The following is a 17,431-nucleotide window of genomic DNA, read 5'->3' on the forward strand; positions in this document are numbered from 1 at the left end:
GTGAAGGTCACTCCTGGGGAGATGTCGATCTTGGGAAAATTGAGTATTCAAGAATTGAATTATTTAAATGTTCCGCTACAAAGATTAGTAAATCATTGCTGTAACCGACATCAGAATAGAAGTAGTTCAAGTATCGTAAGTAAAAACTAACACTTTCGTTCAATTTATTCTAGAAAATTGGATTTCAAATTCCAGGTTGAAAATCAGCTGATTTTTAGGACGTCCTCAAATGTCATTGTAATAAACCAATCATTTTATAGTTAAGGTGCAGTGCAAATTCATATTCCAAGAAAAAGTCAGATTGAATGTCCTTGCTATGAACATACGGAAACTGATAAGGCTATTTTTTAAATGGTAGTCACACAGGATTTTACTGAACTGCTGGTCTGAAATCGGACAAATACATGAGAAGTGGGCATATTGTTTATGAAATAAATTACTGAAAAAAAACAAGGGAAGATCAATGAAGATCTGTATTGTCTTAATTATTGCTAATGGCAAGAATATAATTTCACTATTTTAGTATTTGGTTATCTCTTTCAAATTAACTTTGTGCAGACTCTCGTTAGTTCCTTATTCATTTGTGTATTTCAGTTTATCAAATCAAATTCTTTATTGCCAATATTGGACAATTCTATATTGGAAAGTGCACATTAGATGCATGATCCATACATATTATAGACAATATACATTCACACCATAAAATAAATATACATGAGGTGCATTATACTTCATAAAAGTACATTAGACATTATTTTATTTACCAAACATGGGCCCTTGTCAGGCAAAATACATAGTATCATAATACAATAATTATTATTACAACAATGCATTTTTACTGAATAATACACAATACACAAGGAAAGAAATAAAAATGTGAACAATAGATTTGTATCAATATGTTTACCTTGTCCCAAGGTCATATATCTGGGCCCAAGGCCCCCAAGAACCTTTTTAACCCATGTTGTGCTGCACCCTAGACTTGCTACAAGTCCCTAACTTTATATTAAAGAATATATGAAAAAGTTTAATGATTGCATGTATCCCTCTGATAGCAAATCTACTAATTATTACAGGAGAGAGAGTCCCTCTTTCACAGAAATTAGTAGTGGTGCTATCAGTGAGGTTAATTACATAGTTCTGTGTCATATATAAATAATAAGGAGGGACTTGTAGCAAGTCTAGCTGCACCCAACTTATCCGGGATTGGTTCTTGCAGTGTTAATCTTAAGTTTAGGATAGCAGATGATCATTTTTGTACCCATTTACCCTGTTGGCCCACCCACTCTCCCACCATCTCCTCAACCCATCCACCCGACCCTGTGATCACCCATCTTGAACTTATATATAACAATTAGCATCAGTACCATTGTGCAACTAATTTGCATAAGTTTGCAAAATATAGACATTTTTTTCAGAAATACTTGGCACGACAAGGGTTAAGTTTCTGTTGTCCATTTCTGGTATGATACTCACTGTAATTATACATGTAAGTGTATTACATTGGTACCTGTTGAGAGTACACCAACCAAGTAACAGTGATCGAAAAAGGGGCTGGAAACAAGCATTGTCATGATGTCCAAATAGTTTAGTTGAGTGAAGGTGCATTGATCACTGTGAAATTGTACTACAAGGTGTCAAGCTACATACATATGATTATGAATGTAAAGAAGACTGTCTGGATTGATTTCGGGGGTCATGACTATATAGAACCAATTTGGAATTAAAGGCCAAAAAGATGCCTCATTGATTTCTGTCTTATTCTGTGTCAAATATTCAATCACAAATAAACTTCAGAGCTGGTTCTAGCTTTGATTGTTATGTCTATACTTGCCCAAACTATTAAGAGTTAGACCTTTATGGTCGTATCAAAGCTGCACCCATCTAAGTATTTTATTACTATATGTTTTGGTTTAGTTTATTTTTCTAGTGATGCATGCTTTTATGTTCCCTTTATATTTCTTTTATTTTTGCTGTATCCAAATACTGATCAGTTGAATGTCAATCCTTAGCTAAATTCTAATTTAAGCCGCCTATAGTCACACACCAAATATGAAATCGTAGTAATAATAGAAGCCTAGACAAATGTGATTCAGATTTAAATGAATGAACGAGTGGACAAGCAAGATGATTATTGTTGTTTATTGTCCCACTTACAGGTTGTACACTGTACGTGTACATTGTAACTATTATTACAAGTCCCACATCTGTTTCACTGTGTTGACCAGTAGCTGTAAAGGCATTGGAAAGATTCTTGTGTTGTCTAAATTCGTAATCTTCTTTATGTGCCATGATTGCATTGTAATTTGTTCTGTTTATTTGCCTAACCTGTACAAGGTTTATTTTGCAATAAATATACAAAATACTTGTATAATGGTATGCAGTTTTCTCTCCTTTTACTTGTATATGTTGTAAAGTATTCTGCATTGTCAAACCAGGAATTCAACTCAAGTTTTTGTGCAAGTGAAGAGGTTCTAAGGGACGAAGTTTTGTGGATGCAAAATGTTAAACATTAAGTTTCAAATTTGAAATATGATAAAGAAAATTGCCCAAAAGTTGGGGGAGGCAGCTGCCTCTTCTGCCTCTTCTGCCTCAATGAAATATCCAGCCCTCAGCTTTGTCACGATAGAACTTCCAATTTTAAAGACATACCAGTAAAATGAAATGCCTAAAAAATACACAAAGCTCTCTTTGCTCTTTTATTTTCAATACACTGGTCAGGAACATACAAAACAAGAGCACAGTTTGTTTACTCATTGATCAAACTTTGATGGCTTTTCATAAGTTTTGACTTCATATATTTTTTATTGCACTAAGTGGTCTGTATTACATCTGTAACTTATATGTACATGTATCTCAGATTAAACTTTTTAAAAAGACTAGAACTATGCTAGGCAATATAAGTATGAAGTCAAGAACCATTCCATTCCATTTGTCAGTCGTTAGACCACTTTTTGTTTTAGTATACAATGACTCTGTTGCCAATTAAATGATTGCTCTCAACCTCTCTTTGGAGAGATTTACTTGGATTGGCAGCCCTTGATATCTTCTCATGTCACCTTGAGTTGTAAGTTCACCTTCCATAATAGAATACAGCATTTAATTCTATATTTAACAGTTGATTTAAATAGGTAAAGGACTGTATAGTACATGTACATGTATATCCTGCTAACAGCATATTAAATTATATTAAGTATGGCTTTCATGTTACTTCATTATTAGAGTATTCTGAAGCTACCTTTTCTTGCAGTCAAAAATAGGGTTGTACCATGTGTTTTAATATAACTCTACACTTCAGTGAACTCTGTAATAAAATTTATTTGTGCACCATCAAATTCAAATAAGTGGAAAGTTTTCTTTCACTCATAAATAATACATGTATAATAACTGAATTGAAATGAAACCCCAATGGTTTATTACATATACAATGTTTGAGAGGTTATAGAGTTTATTGTTTGACTCATTTCTCTGCATAATCAAAATTAATACAGACTTAGTTTAAACAAAAATATCAATGAGATGATTTCCTTGAATCCTTCTTAGATTCAAATTTCAACCAGTCAGCTAGCTTGAAATTTTAGGAAAATCTCAATTCAAAATTTTATAAAACTGGGCCCAGGTTCAGGTTTTGTGAGTTTTTATTGTTGGTGTTTTGTAATGCATTCTGAACACACATATTCAATAATGTTTGAAGATAAATTGATGATGATTGTAGGCCTACCCAAATTATATCATGATCCATCAGGACCATAAATTTTGTTTGAGTTTGTTTAATCTGAAAAGAGGAAGGAAAGATACTTTTTATTAATTATACAATGGACATCCTAAAAGTTTTTATATGGCCACAAAAAATTGCGGCTTGAAAGTAATGTGCCAAAAGATCCTGAAGAAGCTGTTATAGACAGTGAAACATGTTCATAAATAAATAAATTATACAACTTCGATTGCAGTCTACTGAGGTGATGTTGTCTTAATACATGTACATACATGTAACTGCTGTTGAATTTAAATCCGAAGTTTCATTGACCACTTTGGACCCTTTATCTCAAAAAAGGGTAATGTTGAGTAAATTCCTTATCACACTTCTGAAAAAAAAAACAATCTTGCTCCTTTTAGGTGTAACTTAGCAAATACAGTTATAAAAATTTCGTCACTTTTTGCAGGCTTAATGTTTGATAATTTTGATAATCATGTACATGTAACATTACCTACATGTATGTGCAGCAGTTTTTGAGACATTCCCTGACCTAATTTCATTTTATTTCACAGAGAGAAAAAAAAATGCAATCAGTTTTACCTTTCCTTTTTCAGGGGAGTTCAGGAAAGTTTGGATTTTTGTTCGATATAGATGGTGTTATTGTCAGAGGAAAACGATTGCTGCCTTCAGCCAAAGAAGCATTTCAGCTATTAACAGATCGACATGGAAAATTTAATGTTCCTGCTTTGTTTGTTACTAATGCAGGAAATACTTTACGACAAAGAAAAGCTGAGCAATTATCAGAATGGCTAAATGTGAAGGTATACATCCTGTTATCAGTTCATTCGTTATCCTAAATATACAATGTACAGGTTTAAAACTCATTTAACAAGTTTGCATGTTTATAATATACTTTTAAACAAGAATTGAATCCATATTTGTCTGATTACCATGCATTTAATGGTATACAATGTAATAAAATTGGTGGATATTTGACTTGAGAAAAGGTACACCAAGTTTTATTGAATGTGGAAGAACATGGAATGTTGCAGGTATTACAAATAAACTGAAATACACAGTACATTTGTTTATTTTCATTTCAATTTTGAAAATTAAGAATTTCAGGTAAACAATGCATAAATTTCTAAATTCAACACACATATTTTAAGATAAGTTTCTGCTGCATGTTAATAGCACTTGAAATCAATCAGTTTTGAATATTGGTAGAATATATTTCAGGTCAGTACAGATCAGGTTGTCATGTCTCATAGTCCTCTGAAAATGTTCCACCAGTTTCAAGACAAACATGTCCTAGTTTCGGGTCAAGGTCCTGTGGAAGAAATAGCAAGAGGTTTGGGCTTTACAAACGTGTCAACAGTAGATCAGATTCGGCAGATATACTCCAACCTTGACATGGTTGACCATAAACGTAGAAAATCTGCAGTAAGTACAAAATGGTCTGTGTAAATTTAGACTTATTCACCAGTGTTATAAACTGTTGGGATGATCATGCTGGACCAAGATTGTTATGGAATTTAGTCTTTCTGTCATCATGGAGTAGTATTATGTACAAGCTACAGTGTACATGTAAGTTTTTTATATGGAGAAAGGGTCATTTTCTATTCAAGTTAAATGAAAAAAAATCACCAATACTTATTGATATGTACCTTTAAAAAAGGATTGTTTGTTTCATAAGCTGTACTAAATACAGATGTCAGATTGATTTACTCTCAGAGAAGGTTGATTTCACCATGTTGTTATACAGAAAAAAAAAATGAAGTTCACAGTGTGTTTTTCAGGCATGTTTGTTTTTGTTATTTCAGCCTTGTGGATTTGCTGATTATTTTCCAAGAATAGAGGGTAAGTTGGACAATAAGCAATATCAAAGTTGCACCAAGTAACTTTGGAAAAGCCCAGTGCAATCCCTGCATCATTTTTTTTATTGGGGATTAAATGAAAGTACCAGGGATATTCTGATGCCTCAACATATGTATTTATCACCAATTAAAAGTTTTATGTACAAAGGAAAGTTTATGTATAAACCTCTGCTGGTATATCAATATCTTTCAAATTAAGTTTTGAAGGAGGGATGAGGTCATGAAATAACTTACTGTTATTTTATTTAGTCATTGACTAAAACAACATGTAATTTTATCGTTTTTTAACACCATCAATACTATGCCTTTTTCCTACATTTGTATATTAGGGTATCCCCTACCTGCAGAGCTTGGGATGCAGCCATATTTTATGTTCTTTCAAAGTTATGATTATGTAGTGGAAGTGTCAATGTATTTGATTTGTTAGTATGTGTTAAGTACATTGTAAGTGAATTTACTGGAGAGTTTTATTTTCCTACATGTAATTCAGACCCTACAGAAAAAAAAATACTGCTTTGAAATATCTTTTCTTCAAAATTGACTGGTTTTCTTTCTGCATGTCTGCGTGTTTACACAAGAAAAGAAATCATAATTAGATGGTATATGTTTTTCTGTGAATCAATTTAGTTGCTTCTAAAAATTTTATTAGTTGATTTTTGAATTCATTTATTTCAGTTCAGCCAATAAAGTTTTCAAATTTCGTTGTTGTTAGATAGAACTGAGAACAACAAAAAATTTTTACCCAATGAACGACAGTTCTGTTGCAGTGCATCATGTAACAGCAATTATGTTTAAAATCCTTGAGAAAAATATCATATAATGTGAGTGACGGTTACAAAAACAATATCAATTCTTGGACTTTGTTACAGCTGCCTCTTTTCAATTTTAGCTGTGATATTATTTGGTGAACCAGTAAGATGGGAGACGAATCTCCAGTTAATTATAGATGTCCTGTTAACCAATGGGAAACCTAATCGAGCTCCTGCTGAAATTCCTTATCCACATTTACCAGTATTAGCCTGTAACATGGATCTCTTATGGATGGCCGAGGCATGCATGCCAAGGTATATTTATATTAGGACAAAGAATTATTCACTACTGATAAAGAAAACATGGTAAAACTTCATGATTCTTCTTGGCATTAAAGGTAGATTGTATATTATTACATGAAGCATCTTGTTCAGTCTTTATGAATATTTGTATATGTATTTTCCATGATAGAAAAGTTTATGAGATATGTCAAACCTTTATCTACATACATGTATTATATCAAAAGAATTGTTTATGGTTATTTATATAAATTACAAACATTAATACAATTCAACTTCTTTAAAAGGGATATGGTAGATGGAATATTATTCTGTAGAAATATGATAGAAATTTAAAGGTTTTTTGGTTTTTTTTTCATTTAAAATGCAAGACAATGAAATTTGTAACCCTGAAATTTCTTTCTTCAAATCTGAAAGAATGTCAGATAAGTTTTCTTTGAAAAAAAATCTGTAGATCAATGTTTTATACCGCACCACATAAAGTGGCGTGGTATTATATGATTCCCTCTAAAACATTGTAGCTGACTGTCTGTCTGTCCCTGAACAGCTTCTGACAGTACATAAGACATTATGATATGGTGTTTATTCTCCAGAATGAACACCTTTGCTTTGTGGGTATCATTTAATGTCCCATTAGATGTCCTATTTTTTATTGTTGATAATATGGCAAATTCAATATAATCTAAACAATCTCTAAAAATCTGTTTATCAAATCAAATTTTTCAAATTGACATTTTAAATATGTCACCCAGCATCATCTTTGACAAATAATTGGAATATCTTAATTTTAAGAATGATCTACCTTAGTTTTACAATCTGTATTCCTATATGTGGATTATTAATGAAGGGTGGGGTACTACATGTACATGAGTTCATCCTGTTTGCATTTACTTAACCAGAATCTGACTGAGAGAAGTTTTATTCTTTTTTTTTTTCAAGTTATCTCTGTGATAACTTCCTTGTATAATGTTAGAAACCAAATTAAGGATGTTCACTTTTCATGCCTAGCCATTTTTGTCGGATTTTCTGACTCTTCTGGTTTTATCCATCTCATTGCATTGATAATTTTTGCCTAGTGACCCCCTCTTTTCTTTTCATAATTTCATTAAACACCTTTAAATGTTATTTGGAAAGTTTTTATGAAATCTTGTTGTTTCTTCAGTGTTTTTAACACATAAACCTACTAAGACAAAACCAATTGAAAATCTAGAGAAACCCTTTTCCTGCCAAATTTCAAATGCTTATTTCTCAAAATCAATATTTCACTGATTCATCTATTTTTTTTTCTTTTTATATTGTTCTTGCATGAACGATCGTAGATTTCACAACCCTTTGAAATTATTGTTATTTTTAAAATAGAGCAGTTTTTGAACATAATAAAATGTGAACATTATTTTTATTTGATTCTATAATGATCCGAAAATTAATGTAAATGCATATATTATATAGTTGTATTTTCATTTTAGATTTGGACATGGATGTTTTTTATTATGTCTCGAACAACTTTACCAGGTAATTTGTTTAGAAAACCATGAGTGCTGAATTTGCAGATTTAGAAAACAGAAACCCTTTCCTTCTTTCTAAAATTTAGTTTACGAGTTCAGATAAATCTAGTTCTATATAACCAGCAACTAAATCCTTGTTTGCTAGTACTTATTTCATATCCCCAAAATTTCTCCTCTGGAAGCATTCCAAACTTTGGGTCATTCCAACTGTGGATCTTTCTATGCATTATGTGGCAGTCAGATTATTCCTTTTCGTGATTTTCAATATTATAATAAGCAAGGTCAGATGGTAAAATGAAACAATGAATAATAGTTTTATTATTTATTATATTAAATCTGAAATGAATTACTATAAGATAGAGGAGAAGAACATAGATTTTTATCTGTCACATATTTTTCTCTTTATATGGTGAAACCTGTCTACAGTGTACTCTGAATAATCCTAGAACCTGTCTAAACCAGACACTATTAAGTCCCTTTATATCAGTTCAAATGTACTTTGAAGCTTGGTAAACTGAACACCTGCTGTCTAAACAGAACACCTGTCTTAACCAAATCATTTATGGTACAGTTTAGACAAGTTTCACTGTATATTTGTATTAGGATTACGACCAATGCATTTTCCTTTGCTGATGTTTTTTTACTTTTACAAGTTGTAGTTATACTCGTGTTCTATGTTTGTCTTGAAAATAGCTCACTTTTGTTTTTAATTGTATTCTGAGTTTTTTTCCCTAATTTATGAGAATTATAACACTAAAAAGGGGGTGTATCATGTGTTCAATAATGCAGCTATGTATTCAGTGTCAACTTAAAATTGCTTAAATAAAAAAAAATCTTTCATTCTTTTTTAGAAACTTTCAGGAAGGGAATTGAAGTATATAGCCTTGATTGGCAAACCAAGTGAGATTACCTATCATCATTCAGACTATTTGTTGTATCAACAAGCTAGAAGTTTGGGAATGAATAATGTAGATACAATATACTGTATAGGGTAAGTTATTAAATATATCATTAATGGTAGTTTGAATACATGTCTTTTATATGTGATAATGTTAGGAATTTTGTCTTTACTACTACTCATAATATATTTACCATTACACTTCATATAAGTGTTGTTAATGCATGTAATAACACTCCTCAGAACAATTTTCACTCATTTCTTATATCTTTAAATTCAAATTTTAATTTTAAATTTAAATTTGTTTCACCCTGCTAAATGCTAATTCTATTTTTTACAATTTACATCCTTGTGGTTATATTAAACTTTTTTTTTTTAATGAGGTTACGTGTGATGCCTTAATGTAATATGTGTATTGCCTGAGTGAACAGAAATTTTACTCAAATTGTGCAAACTGGGTTCATGAGAATTCTTTTATTTCAATCAGTCCTCTTTTATCTTGCTGCAAACCATGCTTAATGCAATGTATATTTTATTTCAGTGATAATCCTGAGACTGATATATATGGCGCTAACCTATATGACAGATATCTCCAAAAAAGAAATTATCAGCTTAGGACAAAATCTAAAAAACGAGTCTCAGCAGGAGTTATAGCAACATCAGATATTGAATCAGATGATGAGGAATCAGTGAGCTCTGTTGTGAACACTATAGAAGGCGATAAATCTGAAAGTAACTATGCCATGAGCTGCCAATCTATCTTAGTGTGCACTGGTGTTTATTGTTCTTCTCGTGATTATGTGACTTATGACAATAAGCGCCCTTCAAATCATAACCACAGAGATTTTGTATTGGACCCACAACTAAAACAGCCAAACTATGTGGTACAAAATGTACATGAGGCTGTAAAATTAGTCTTTCAAAAAGAACAATGATCTTAAAGATTTTAGTTGTTAAGGTTATAATGTATTGAGGTATACATTGATCTGTTTTATTGTTTTTTTTTTTTTTTTATGTCCTTGTTTATTTATTATTTTAAAACCTCTTTTATTTTATCTTGTGTTTGATATTTTATTATGCCCCAGCCTTATAGGAGTCAAGGACTTTTAATGTTGTTTTCTGATATCTGTATCAATCAACAAAAAATCAAAATAATGACATTCTATTATCATTTATTAATTGAATTCCATCAAATGTATATTTCTCAAGGTATTCTGCAATGTAATTTATCATTGCAATGAAAGCACTGGTCAATTTAACACTAATTATTTTTCTCTAGAATTAGGGTGACAGGTACCCTTAAGCTGTTTAACCCAACATTAAAACAGAGGTTCCTAGGTGACAGTCGTTTTGGAAGAAAGTGGATATCGGTTGCAGTATATTTGTGCTACTGTTCTACTTTTGATCAGTGATGAAACTGTTACATTCACTCGAATTCTTCTGTACATTAGCTTGACTTTATGAATTTATTTGAGCATCTTAAGTATACATTTGAAAACCTATGATAAATAACACTAGGGATAACACAAGGGTTTGTTGTTTGGCACATTTGCAATCTCCCACGTATATATATTCATTGGGTACACAAGATGTTACATGAATTTAATGTGATTATTTGACCATAACGCATACATGATTAAGGTTCTGCTTTGGTCAAAAGCTAGGACATTCTTTATTGAAATGTTTTCATTCATAATTATAAGCTAAATGCATATTTGTATGTATTTGATACACTAGCATAGTCAAATTTGGGGAAAAAATGTTTTATAACGTTCATAAACAATAAAAAATGTATCGCTAAGCTGCATATTTCAAAACAAATCTATAGCTGTTAAGAACAAGATTTAAAGTCTGAAATTTATATAGTCCTGTTCATAAATGTGTTATGCAGTGAGAGGTAGCATTGATTTGCTTAATTAATTGTCATTTCTTTAAACCAGAGTAAATTCAAATAGTTTATGGTATGGTCCAGGTTAATACCAACATCAATGAACATGAAACGTTAATATTTTTCAAATCTGGTAATTTATTGCAAATTATTAGTAACTTGAACTGCACTAGATATTTGGGCTTAAGAATAAAATGAAAAGCTTTTCTGGAGAAGCTGTGCATTTATTTTAAAATTTGCAGTTAACACTTTCATTGTCTGTATAGTATTGTTTTAAGTAGAAATACTGTAAGCCAAGCTCAGTTTGTACCTTTTATGTGTAAAACCCTTTAATTGGATTATCCCTCTTCCAAGTCCTCTAAAAGTACAATGTAATTACATTATTTCATGCATATCTGTAATGATGCCTAATCTTCTTATAAAATTTCATAAAAATACTGAGAGTGGATGAGGGGTTGTGCTTACATGAAATGTCGACAAGACAGGGTGATATCTATATAAACCCTTAACTATTCCTTCATGCACATCTACATATGATGCCTAACCATTCGATTAAGTTTTAATTAAGATCCCTTGATCGATTTTGGAGGTTGGAGGAGTTACACTTACTGAACATGTAATACCCTTAAACTGGATTATTTACCTTTTAGTGCTCTGACAGTAACTATATTCTTTGATGCACATCTACTTGTGAAGCTCAACATTCTTATAAAGTTTCATTTAATTCTCTTGATTGGTTAGGAGTTGTGTCTATGAGGTTTTAACAAGAAAAACCCTTAAACTGGATTATCTCCCTTCAAGGTCCTCCGACAGTAACTACCATATATTCCTTCATGCAAATTTACATATGATGCTTTACCTTCCTAAAAATTTCATAAAGATATGTTTGGTGGTTCAGTAGGAAGAGTTGCAAGGTTTTACATGTAAAACCCTTACATTGGATTATCTCCCTTAAGAGTCCTCTGACAGTAAATATATTTCTTCATGATACTTAACCTTCCTAAACATTTCATCAAGATCTATTTGGTGGTTTAGGAGTTGTGCTAACAAGGTTTTCATATGTAAAACCCTTAAATTGGATTATCTCCTTAAAGAATACATGCTCATATTTAGAACACTGTATAAAGGAGCATTTGGCAAAGATTAAGGAGCAAAATATTTGCTGAAGGAACAACAAAAAGTATCTTGACAAGTTATGTCCTTCATTTTGATTTCAGCTGCTCTGCAAGAATAAAACCTAACCCAAATAATACAGTAGTCATTTCATATTACCTATGTTCACTTTACTTTTTGTGAGGGATTGAAATATTTTGGTGAAATAGAACAAGAGATTTGTATTTGATAATGAGATCCCATTTACCTTTTTACAAAGTTGTTCTTGCACAAATATAAACCAGTAGCATTCTTTTAAATGGTATCTAAGAAAGGTAACTCTGGTCAAATTGAGTACAGTCCGGATCTTTAGTGATGGGCAACTTCTAGTCTCTTTTGGTATCATCAAAGGGAGACCTATTTTGCCTTAGTTGCCCAGAAGCATGAGCCCTGTAGCAACATTCACTTTTACAACAGAAGGCTTGTTTAAAGACACAAAATTTATTATCCACAAAAAAATTCTTTTTAATCATCAACTGTATGAAGTAAAATAGTTCAAATATCACATTGTCATTTTCAGAATTTAGCTAGGTTTCCAACTTTCTATTTTTGGCCCAGTAGTACTATAGGGTACATAACATTCCTTAGTTCCTGTCATATTTTCTTTGTGATTGATCATCCATTTCTTCCTAGTTGGGGGTACATCTACTGGAGTATCATCTGTCATGTAGTGTAACCATCTATGCCTGCCATAAATAACAAAAAAATTGGCTTATATGAGTCAATTTAATATCAAATTGTTCATGTATATAGACTACAGAAGCTCAAATAATCCACCATACTTGACACGATTTCAGTGACCAAATAATTATTAAATGACTGAAGTCCAACACAATTCATGATATTGTTAATTATTGTTTAGCTAAGGGTAAAATGAAGGTATCATTCAAGAAGAAAGGGAATAAATATTACTTTGATCAAATCAATAATGGTTAAGACTACAATATTTGTGAAGCAGAGAATTTTTGTTTGACTAATTTTGAAGAATTTATATACTGAAGATTAATTTTGCACTTTATTTCCATCTTCCTCATGCATGAACTGCAAAAATGGTTTTGTCATCAAATACACATTTTACTGTTTTGTCATATCCAATTTGATTTCTTTTCAGGCCTAAGTCAAAATTAACCAAACCTACCCCTTTATATAACTAATGAAGAAAATTCAAGTGATAAATATACACACCACTCAGCTGGAATCTGACTTGGGTCATACTCTAAATGCTGTTTTTCTGAATATCTAATCCACCTATTTCTTCCTGTAAATTAAAAATACTATCATATAAAAAAAACCAAACAAATATTGACAGAGCTTGAATATTTTTGAGTATTTTAATTCATTGTATTACAAAAAAAACTTCTGATTTAATTCCAGGAAAAAAATGATTAAGTGAGTTACAGTGTACCACCAGGTAATGACAAAACATATGAAAAGACTTGATATTTGACCAAATTTAAACATTTTGTTCATGTACATTCAGTAGTGGATTCAGAGTGGGTTGGCACGTCCTTTTTATTGGAAAATTTATCATTTTCATGTGTAAAATTGACAAAAAGTGGCAAATAATATCCTAGCAACCCCTTTTTCTGAGGAGCCTCAGCTGGCACCCCTCCTTTTCAAAGTGTCTGCATCAGGCCCTGTACATTAAGAAATTTTATTTAAAACAACAATTTTTGGGTAAATCTGCTGATTGCACAGGAATCAACTGAGTTAATATATGTTATATTGGTTCAGTTTAAAGCAAATTTTATTAAGTATTAATTGAAATGGATAAGGCAACAAGCAAATTATTGTGCCACCTCTTCTGTTTTATGAAAAAAAAAACACCAAGCGTCTTTTACCTATATCAACTTAACGTTGCTTCAGATACTTTAACACTCTTATGCATATAAGATAAGCTGAGAAGTGATTAGTGAAATACGTAAAAGTTCCTTTTTTTTTTTCCTTTTTTTACTTTATGAAGTACATGTCATGCCCCATAACTTTATTCTTGATTACTAACTACAGCATGAAGAAGAATTCAATGTTCTCAGAAACATGGTAGAGCCTCTTTAGAGAATTTTGAATTTTTACCCTATGATGTTCCTCATACACTTATAAGGGAGTCAAAGATTTTTTATTTCTAACATTGGGCTGACATTGTAAAAATTAAATGAGAAAAAAATTTAACTATTACTTACCATAAAAATAGCGATCATTTTCATAATATTTATTTCCATATATGTCTTTGCCTTTTAAAGTTCCATCTTTAAGATCATCAGTTCTGAAAAAAATGTTTAAAGGAACACTTCATCAAGAAATAATGACTAAATGAGGATTTAATTCTCCATTGATAATAAAAGATGGCTTTTTGAAATTGACAATCAAGATAATCTCCACTCCTACTTGAGGTTGACCTTACCTGTAATTGTGCATAGTTCTGCACTAATTCTAAAATCAAATCAGACTTGACCATATTAAAAGTCTTAAATATCATTATGGCTCAGTTTTGATATTCACTGGAAATAAAACAAGTAGAGTGATTCCATTCCACTTTACCAATGTGTGGATATTCCCTAATTTTGACATTTGCACTGTAAAAAATGCATACCATGTTTACAATTTCTTCCTACATAGAGTTTTTCTAAGATATGAGCAAAAAGCTATGACAAATCATGAATTTTGACAGGAAAAAAGACAATTTTACAAGGCATCAAATCACCCCAATAATCTTGATATTTCCTTTAATATAAGACAAAATACCAGTAGCTATGCCTAAAGAGTAAAATACTCAAATTGTGAATAATGGATAATTGGTATATGATTTAGATTTAGATATTATATTGTTTACTTCTTCCTCAACAAGAAGAACTCAACAAAATTTGTCATACAATGTAACTAAATTGCAGTGTAGTATGCACATATACATCCCATAACAATACATGTACATGAATCTCAAACAAAACGTATAAAAGAATTCATCAAGTGGTTGAGTAAAAAGTAGCCAACTTTAATTAAATTTTGTTGCATGGATTCAGAGAAAAAGATTTTCAAAGCTGTACATTTAAAAAAAAAACAACAAAAAGTCTGTTTCAGGAGCCATAACTCCTACATTGGGAGACAAATCATTTTGAAAATTGCAGCATAGGTCTGTCTTCTGATGCTGAACAATATTACCAATCAGAATTGCTGAATTCAACTGTTTCGAGTTATTTTTTACCCCTACGTTCTATTTTTAGTATTGACAGCCATGTTCATTAACAAAACAGTTTGTGAAGGATACCCTAAAGAACAATAATGCCAACTTTTATTGCATGGTTTCAGAAAAGAAGATTTTCAAAGTTGTACATGTTAAAAACAATGAAAAAATCTGTTTCAGGAGTCATAACTCCTAAATCAGGTGATGAATTATTTTGGAAATTTCAGCAAAGGTCCATCTTCTTATGGTAAACAATAATACTCACACAGAATAGTGCTGAATTCAACTGTTTTTGAGTTATTTGCAAAAAACTGTATTTTGACCCCTATGTTATATTTTTAGTAAGAGCAGCCATGTTTTTTTAACATTTCAAATATTTTAAATGATCAGTTTGTGAAGAAAACCCTTAGGAACAACCAAGCCAAGTTTCATTCCAACTGGTCACGCAGTTTCAGAGGAGAAGTTATTTGAAAAAAAAACTAACAACGACAGGTGACAACTAAAGATGACAACAGACTCAAAGTGACGACAATAGCTCACACGACCTTTAGGCCAGGTGAGCTAACAAGTATGCACATCTACACTTCATAAAAATACATCAAACCAAATGCATCCACAACTGAACACAAATCAATATGGATGCCTACCACTTACAAATTCTGTCAGTTGAAAAGTGGCGAGGACAAAAATGTGATGTGATACATGTACATTTTAATTTTTGTCAATATTGATTGTCCCTTATTGTACTTATATATCAAAGTTAGCATACATGTAGAAAATTTGGCCACATACATGTACTAGCAACACCAAAATGAAACATTGTAAGAGTTGTTCATACTGTATATGTTCTCATTAGAGACTGGTTTCTGCATAAAAAGTAATTTGTGGAATCGGACATAATTTAATAAAAACTTACGCAAACAACATGTATAAATCTATCTTTATTTGAACTACATGACAGGTAAGTTAAAATAAATATATCAAATTTTGTTTGAGACATCTGCCAACTTTCTGCTCCTAGGTCGTTCAGATGTGTTCCACAAAATAGGGTACTGCCTGTCTTGTTTAACTTAGACATACATATTAGTAAGTACATTAAATATGGTTGCATGATCTTTACTTGAAAATAATGTCGCATGAAAATAGACAGTTTGAACTGTGGTATATTAGAGGAAATGTATTGCCATATCAATCAAGACTAACAACATGTAGTTTACCCTAGGTAAACACGTGTGTTAGGTTATTTAGGTTAAAAATCATGTATGACCTGTCCTGTCCTATAATTTCACAAAATTGGATCCAGCTCTCTCTTTATGCTTTCATGTTAACCTCCTATGTGCAAACATTGCTAAACAATCAAAACAGTTAATGTAAACATTTTTAGCTCCTATATACCAGCATGTACAGATATGCGGCTGGAATGAGTTTTTTTAGAGTTGAAATATATGAATGAGTCATAAATTTTTCCCTTTCCAAAATCAATGGGCTGTCATTTCTGAGCTGAACTATATCAATGGGTTATTTTCTACATTTTTTCTACAATTAAATGTATAATTATTGCTTTTCTGCAACCTGCTGAAGACATAAATGGTCTCTTAATTAAAAAAGATATTAGGTACACACAGGGAATGTAATATAAAGTCCCTGGTACACAGTAGTTGAATATAGGAATGGGTATGTATTTTTGGCAGTAGAGTATTCAAGGGAACCAAGATTCTAGCAGAATTCAAATGAATGTAATACAAGGACAAAGACAAGACATGGAAAAAAGACAAACACAACTAAGAACATTAATAGTAACTAAAATAATACATACAAAGTAACAAAAGTAAATGAGCAACTTGGACTCCACTAAAACTGGGAACATGGACCAGGTGCACGGGTAGGGTAAGGATCTTTTCTAGAAACACCAACGGAGTTGCTTGTAAAAGTCAAGTCCAGGGTAGACGAAAAAGGAAAAGAAAACAATGACACGTTGAACAAATTAGTTTTCATGGTGCAGATGGATACACTGTAACGATCCAAGAGTTCATGATGACGACCATAAAACTTCTGTTGTGAAGACTTCGATCTTGTAGTGACATAAACCTGTTCCAGAAGCCTAATTGTAAGAAGTCTAGCGCAATACAAAAAGTCTGTGTAGTTACAGCAAGCTCTGGCATAAGGTTTTACTTGTAAAAAGAAAAC

General features: G+C 31.6%; 2 protein-coding genes across 2 annotated transcripts in view; one reads left to right on the forward strand and one right to left on the reverse strand.

Annotated features, from left to right (window-relative positions):
• On the forward strand, window positions 1-13,325 carry LOC148627436 (haloacid dehalogenase-like hydrolase domain-containing 5). The gene is made up of 8 exons (XM_088573202.1): window positions 1-135; window positions 4,312-4,518; window positions 4,937-5,140; window positions 5,521-5,557; window positions 6,464-6,638; window positions 8,090-8,135; window positions 8,980-9,119; window positions 9,568-13,325. The coding sequence occupies exons 1-8, from the start codon at window positions 22-24 to the stop codon at window positions 9,959-9,961; spliced, it is 1,317 nt and encodes a 438-aa protein (XP_088429328.1). The 5' UTR covers window positions 1-21; the 3' UTR covers window positions 9,962-13,325.
• Window positions 12,489-17,431, reverse strand: part of LOC148627437 (putative NADH dehydrogenase [ubiquinone] 1 alpha subcomplex subunit 12) — a 9,261-nt gene continuing 4,318 nt past the window's right edge. The window contains exons 2-4 of the mRNA XM_088573230.1: window positions 14,247-14,329; window positions 13,252-13,324; window positions 12,489-12,752 (exon numbers count right to left, since the gene is read on the reverse strand). Coding sequence (XP_088429356.1) covers window positions 12,590-12,752; window positions 13,252-13,324; window positions 14,247-14,329 — 319 coding nt within the window. The 3' untranslated portion in view covers window positions 12,489-12,589. The remainder of the gene's footprint in view (window positions 12,753-13,251; window positions 13,325-14,246; window positions 14,330-17,431) is intronic.

Source organism: Perna viridis, chromosome 1, assembly GCF_037379345.1.
Source record: "Perna viridis isolate PV_CMFRI_1.1 ecotype Kerala chromosome 1, ASM3737934v1, whole genome shotgun sequence".
Taxonomy (NCBI): Eukaryota; Metazoa; Mollusca; class Bivalvia; order Mytilida; family Mytilidae; genus Perna; species Perna viridis.

Coding starts and splice junctions, on each gene's coding strand:
- LOC148627436 (XM_088573202.1), top strand. CDS start 22: ATGTCGATCTTGGGAAAATTGAGTATTCAAGAATTGAATTATTTAAAT. Junction 5,558..6,463: donor TTATTTTCCAAGAATAGAGG/GTAAGTTGGACA, acceptor TTTCAATTTTAG/CTGTGATATTATTTGGTGAA. Junction 9,120..9,567: donor GATACAATATACTGTATAGG/GTAAGTTATTAA, acceptor ATTTTATTTCAG/TGATAATCCTGAGACTGATA.